This window comes from Eucyclogobius newberryi, unplaced genomic scaffold, assembly GCF_026437365.1.
Source record: "Eucyclogobius newberryi isolate DKJ021-1_F unplaced genomic scaffold, fEucNew1.0.hap1 SCAF_667, whole genome shotgun sequence".
Classification (NCBI taxonomy): domain Eukaryota; kingdom Metazoa; phylum Chordata; class Actinopteri; order Gobiiformes; family Gobiidae; genus Eucyclogobius; species Eucyclogobius newberryi.
The window spans coordinates 1-6,989 of record NW_027316353.1 but is presented as its reverse complement, the minus strand read 5'-3'; the positions used below and the strand labels follow the sequence as shown (position 1 = coordinate 6,989).

General features: G+C 50.1%; 1 protein-coding gene across 1 annotated transcript; it reads right to left on the bottom strand.

The window, feature by feature from the left end:
* Positions 1 to 772: 772 nt before the first annotated feature.
* On the bottom strand, positions 773 to 6,298 carry LOC140348321 (tumor necrosis factor-like; the record flags this gene model as incomplete). Its single annotated transcript, XM_072434324.1, has 2 exons — positions 773 to 1,484; positions 6,010 to 6,298. Coding segments are annotated over 2 exons (512 nt in total), but the record flags the coding sequence as incomplete, so codon positions are not given.
* Between the last annotated feature and the right edge of the window lie 691 nt (positions 6,299 to 6,989).

The window sequence follows — 6,989 nt, the reverse complement described above, 5'->3', positions numbered from 1 at the left end:
CACACCAGGGACACTCATACAGGAAGTGACATCACACTCATTCCAGTCAAAGTTTATGAATTTAAACACAAAAAATGACTCTCTAAACATTAATTCAACAAAATAAAGTCGCTCTCATATATTTTTATGTGACATTAGATGAGTTTTGGCCCAGTGGTTGCTGGGTAATTTCCTAGTGTGATGTCATCAATTACAAACAGGAAGTGAAATTATAAACCTAAACAAATTACTATTCTGTGATACAATTTTGTAATTTTTAGCACAATTCAAAATATATTTATGTATGACCTGTAGGGGGCGTTGTCATTTAAAAATTGTCAGATTTGAAGGACTTTGGGTTTATTTCAGACATCGGTGAAATAATTTTAGTTTCCTTTTCTCTCTGGTCGGGTTCTTTTTGTGGTTCGTTGTTCTATCACAGTTAAACGCTGACAGAACCGGCGAGCTTCTGGCCGTGAGGCGAGTAGACCAGAACTGAAGTGAAGGACGAGACGATCCGCTTTAATTTGTTCTTTTATTGCATAAATACACCAGAGTCCCACCACATAAATAGAAAATAAATATTAAATAAAAAGAGGAATGTCTCAGATGTGTCATAAAAAACTATCTAGGAACATGAAAAAGAAACACAAGGTCAAGGTCAAGGTCACATTACAAGAAAACAATAATGAAAAATACAAAACAGCCACATTAATAAAAAACTGAAAAATAATGGAATAAAAATTATAAAAATAAAATAATTGCCAAAATAAATTGAAAAATAAGTAAAAAGAAATGACAGGAAAAAACAAAACGTAAACAACAAAAGTGCCATAGTTCAAACTGCTACAGTTTAAATGAGTCAGAGTTTGTCTCCATGGAGACCAACATGTTTCACCAACAAGATGAATAAAACCAGTCCAGAAGTCCTTAAGTCCTGAAGTCCTGAAGTTCTATAAGTCCTAAAGTCCAGAAGTCCTTAAGTCCTGAAGTCTTGAAGTCCTATAAGTCCTAAAGTCCAGAAGTCCAGATGTCCTAAAGTCCTATAAGTCCTTAAGTCCAGAAGTACTAAAGTCCTAAAGTCCAGAAGTCCCAAAGACCACAGTCGTTTTTGGGCAGAGATGATCTTTGTCTGTGGAAGTCTTGCTCGTCAGAAAAACACAAACAGAAGTTGTTTTTGGGCAGAGATGATCTTTGTCTGTGGAAGTCTCGCTCGTCAGAAAAACACAAACAGTAGTCGTTTTTGGGCAGAGATGATCTTTGTCTGTGGAAGTCTCGCTCGTCAGAAAAGCGCAAAGACCCCGAAGAAGGTCTTGCCCTCGTCCGTCTCCAGCTCGGGCAGCTGGTTGGTCTCGGTCCCGAGGCGGTCGCCCTTGTGCAGCTGGAACACGGCGCCCAGGTAGATGGCGTTGTACCAGCCCCGCCCCGCCTCGGCGGCGTGCTCCGAACACGGCGACCGCACGGCGCTCATCAGGGACACCTCGCTCCCGATGGACTCCGAGAACCTGCCGAAGGAAAAAAACGCACGCTCGACTTTAAGAACATAAACCGCATACGCCGCACTTACCCAAACGCGGCCTTATTTTACACAGTTCATGTTTTTTATCGATACATCGTCATGTTTCTCTCCTTGAACCGACACCTTAACGTGGTGGAGGGGTTTGAGTGCCCGAATGATCCCGGGAGCTATGTTGTCGGGGGCTTCATGCCCCTGGTAGGGTCTCCCAAGGCAAACAGGTCCTAGGTGACGGGTCAGACAAAGATCGGTTCAGAAGCCCCCTATGATGACAACACGAACAAGGCAGTTTACGTCGCCCGGATCGGCGTCACCGGGGCCCCATCCTGGAGCCAGGCCTGGGATGGGTGCTCCATGGCGAGCGCCTGGTGGCCGGGTCTTACCCCACGGGGCCCAACCGGGCACAGCCCGAAAGAGCGACGTGGGGCCGCCCTCCCGTGGACCCACCACCCGCAGGAGGATCCATAAGGGGCCGGTGCAGAGAGATCTGGGCGGCAGTCGACGGCAGGGGCCTCGGCGACCAGATCTCCAGACACAGAGACTAACTCTGGGGAAATGGAATGTCACCTCGCTGGGGGGGAAAGAGCCTGAGCTTGTGCGGGAGGTTGAGCGATACCGACTAGATATAGTCGGCCTCACCTCCACGCACAGTTTGGGCTCTGGAACCCATCTCCTCGAGAGGGGTTGGACGCTCCACTTCTCTGGTGTTGCCCGCGGGGAGAGGCGGCGGGCTGGTGTGGGCTTGCTTATAGCCCCTCAGCTCAGCCGCCACGTGTTGGAGTTTACCCCGGTGGACGAGAGGGTCGCGTCCCTCCGCCTTCGGGTGGGGGACAGGTCTCTCACTGTTGTGGCGGCCTACGGGCCGAACAGCAGTGCAGAGTACCCGGCCTTCTTGGAGTCCTTGGGAGGGGTACTGGACAGTGCACCGACCGGGGACTCCGTTGTTCTACTGGGGGACTTCAACGCCCACGTGGGCAATGACAGTGACACCTGGAGAGGGGTGATCGGGAAGAACGGCTTCCCCGATCTGAACCCGAGTGGTGTTCAGTTATTGGACTTCTGTGCTAGCCACGGATTGTCCATAACGAACACCATGTTCAAGCACAAGGGTGTCCATCAGTGCACAGGGCACCAGGACACCCTAGGCCGGAGGTCAATGATCGACTTTGTTGTCGTGTCATCAGACCTCCGGCCGCGTGTCTTGGACACTCGGGTGAAGAGAGGGGCAGAGTTGTCAACCGATCACCACCTGGTGGTGAGTTGGATCCGCTGGCGGAGGAGGAAGCCGGTCAGACTTGGCAGACCCAAGCGCATTGTGAAGGTCTGTTGGGAATGTCTAGTGGAGCCTTCTGTCAGAAGGGTATTCAACTCGTACCTCCGGGAGAGCTTCTCCCATGTCCCGGGGGAGGCTGGGGACATTGAGTCCGAGTGGACCATGTTCTCCGCCTGCATTGTTGATGCGGCTGCTCGGAGCTGTGGTCGCAAGGTCTCCGGTGCCTGTCGTGGCGGCAACCCCCGAACCCGGTGGTGGACACCGGAAGTAAGGGATGCCGTCAGACTGAATAAGGAGGCCTATCAGGCCACTCTGGCTTGTAGGTCTCCGGAGGTCATCGACGGGTATCGGCAGGCCAAGCGAGCCGCGGCTCGTGCTGTCGCAGAGGCAAAAACCCGGGCCTGGGAGGAGTTCGGGGAGGCCATGGAGGAGGACTATCGGTCGGCACCAAAGAAATTCTGGCAAACCGTCCGGCGCCTCAGGAGGGGGAAGCAGTGTCTCACCAACACCGTTTACGGTGCGGGTGGAGGCCTGCTGACCTCGACTGGGGATGTCATCGGACGGTGGAAGGAATACTTTGAGGATCTCCTTAATCACGTCACGTCTTCCGAAGAGGAAGTAGAGACCGGGGACTCGGAGGCTGGCTCATCCATCACCCAAGCTGAAGTCACTGAGGTTGTTCGCAAACTCCTTGGTGGCAGGGCTCCGGGGGTGGATGAGATCCGCCCTGAGTACCTAAAGTATCTGGATGTTGTAGGACTGTCTTGGTTGACACGTCCCTGCAACATCGCGTGGCGTTCGGGGACCGTGCCTCTGGACTGGCAGACCGGGGTGGTGGTCCCTCTGTTCAAGAAGGGGGACCGGAGGGTGTGTTCCAACTACAGAGGGATCACACTCCTCAGCCTCCCAGGTAAGGTCTATTCCAAGGTACTGGAGAGGAGAATCCGACCGATAGTCGAACCTCGGATTCAGGAGGAGCAGAGTGGTTTTCGTCCCGGTCGTGGAACACTGGACCAGCTCTATACCCTCCATCGGGTGCTCGAGGGTTCATGGGAGTTTGCCCAACCGGTCCACATGTGCTTTGTGGATCTGGAGAAGGCTTTCGACCGTGTCCCTCGGGGTGTCCTTTGGGGGGTGCTCCGGGAGTACGGGGTCCGGGGCCCTTTGCTCAGGGCTGTCCGGTCCCTGTATGACCGGAGCAGGAGCTGTGTTTGCATTGCCGGCAGTAAGTCAGACCTGTTCCCAGTGCATGTTGGACTCCGCCAGGGCTGCCCTTTGTCACCGGTTCTGTTCATAATTTTTATGGACAGAATTTCTAGGCGCAGTCGGGGGTCGGAGGGTGTCCGGTTTGGGGACCACAGGATCTTATCTCTGCTGTTTGCAGACGATGTTGTCCTGATGGCTCCATCAAACCCGGACCTGCAACATGCACTGGGACGGTTTGCAGCTGAGTGTGAAGCGGCTGGGATGAGAATCAGCACCTCCAAATCCGAGGCCATGGTTCTCGACCGGAAAAAGGTGGCTTGCCCTCTCCAGGTGGGTGGGGTGTCCTTGCCCCAAGTGGAGGAGTTCAAGTATCTCGGGGTCTTGTTCACGAGTGAGGGAAGGATGGAGCGTGAGATCGACAGGCGGATCGGTGCAGCGGCTGCAGTGATGCAGTCGCTGCATCGGACCGTTGTGGTAAAGAGGGAGCTGAGCCGAAAGGCAAAGCTCTCAATTTACCGGTCGGTCTACGTTCTGACCTCACCTATGGTCATGAGCTTTGGGTAGTGACCGAAAGAACAAGATCGCGGATACAAGCGGTCGAAATGAGTTTCCTCCGCCGTGTGGCTGGGCGCTCCCTTAGAGATAAGGTGAGGAGCTCGGCCACACGGGGGGAGCTCGGAGGAGAGCCGCTGCTCCTCCACGTCGAGAGGAGCCAGCTGAGGTGGCTCGGGCATCTGTTCCGGATGCCTCCTGGGCGCCTCCCTCGGGAGGTGTTTCAGGCATGTCCCACCGGGAAGAGGCCCCGGGGAAGACCCAGGACACGCTGGAGAGACTATGTCTCTCGGCTGGCCTGGGAACGCCTCGGGATCCCCCCGGAGGAGTTAGAGGAAGTGTCTGGGGAGAAGGAAGTCTGGGAGTCCCTGCTCAGACTGCTGCCCCCGCGACCCGGCCCCGGATAAAGCGGCAGAAGATGGATGGATGGATGGACATCGCCATGTTTTGTATTGATACATAGTCATGTTTTGTATCGTTATATCGTTTTGTATCGATATATCGTTTTGTATCGATACATCGTTTTGTATCGATATATCGTCACGTTTTGTATCATGTTTTGTATCGATATATCATCATGTTTTGTATCGATATATCGTCATGTTTTGTATCATGTTTTGTATCGATATATCGTCACGTTTTGTATCATGTTTTGTATCGATATATCGTCATGTTTTGTATCATGTTTTGTATCGATATATCGTAATGTTTTGTATCGATATATTGCCATGTTTTGTATTGATATATCGTCTTGTTTTGTTTCAATATATCGTTTTGTATCGATATATCGTTTTGTATCGATATATCGTTTTGTATCGATATATCGTTTTGTATTGATATATCGTTCAATTTTGACTGAAAATGTGTGTGAAAATTCTAATTCTGCTTCATTTTTTAAGACTTTTTACAGATTTTTCAAGACTGTTTCTGTTAGAGTGGTGAACAGTTTGGTGTTTGAGGATCTTTGAAGTGGATGAAATTAAGTAATAAAACAAATTAGGATCAGATTTAGAATGTTGTTATTTCCACATGAAAGAGAGAGAAAAGTGACCAAAAACATTAAATATGACATAGAGGTTATTCTACAACTGTTACTTAGCAACCGGATCGTAAACAAGAACCAGAGTTCATTTAAATCATACAAATATTTATGATTTGACAAATAATTACACCTGACGACACCTTTATTTTGTTAAACGACCGTTCAAACTGTCATAAAAAGGTGTAAATCGAGTTAAAATTCTCAGATTTTATTTATGGAACGGCGCTTTTTGATGACATCACAGAGGGATTCCGTCCATTCCTGTCATTTTCGAATTTTCTTTGTGAGATTTTCTTCGCAAAAACTGCCGCTCGACGGGTGAAAAAACCCTGATAATTCTCTACAAACGACAAACTCAGCAAAACGGCGTCAAAATCGACCGACGCGAGAGCCGAACGTCACCTGGACTTTAAGCAAAAACGAAGCGGGCGATGTACAAACCTGCCGACGCGGTGGCTAAGGGGCGCGCGCTGCCGGCCCTCCTCGTCCGAGCCCGGCTGGTGGGCGGTCTGGGGGCGGGTCTGGGGGCGGGTCTGGGTGCGGGTCTGGGTGCGGGTCTGGGGGCGGGTCTGGTGGTGGCAGGCCACGCGGAACGAGGCCTGGCTGTAGACGAAGTACAGTCCGGTCTCGGGGATGGTGATCTGGTTGTCCTGGAGCCCGATGCCGCCCTGGGAGAAGCCCTGGCCCCGCCCGCTGTCCCACCGCAGGCCCTGGCCCTCCTCGTAGCTGCCTGCGGACGCACACGGGTCACACCTTGTTTTTAACCTTACGGTCTTTTTTTCATGTCGCTTTCTTTACGTAACTTTGCAAAACTCTTCACAGAGGGAGATGTTTGAAGCACCGAGTCGCGCTAAAAACGGTGGAATCATCAGATAACGATGTTTAATGTGTGTCAAAAACAACACACAACATGGACATAAGTTACAAAACACTAAAAGACCGTGAACAATGTGACACTGTGAAAGTGAACAAGCTAAAACGATAAAGTTAATATATATATATCTAATAAAATATATCTAAGTAAAATAGAAATTAAATGAGGTAAAGTGCTGGATTAGGGCTATTTAACATCAGGCCCGGGGGCCAAATCACGCCCGCAAAGTGATTTAACGCGGCCCATGACTCATCTTCCAAATATAAAAACAAAACAAAAAATCTTGTTTAAAGGTTTCATTCTGGATCAGTCGTGTCTGGACAGTTCTGAAAAGCTGCTGGTAATTTTGTGTCATCATTTAATATGTTATTGTCACAAAAAGCGAATCCATCCGTCGTTATTACGTTGCATTGAGTACATTTTATTAAAACGGTGTTGGGAATATTTTGTCAGAGGGAAAATGTCACAGTGAGCGAGAGGTGGTTTCTGCGTTTGTGTGTTTGTGTTTTGGTGGACAAAGTTGGGCGAACGATGAGACCAAAAAGCA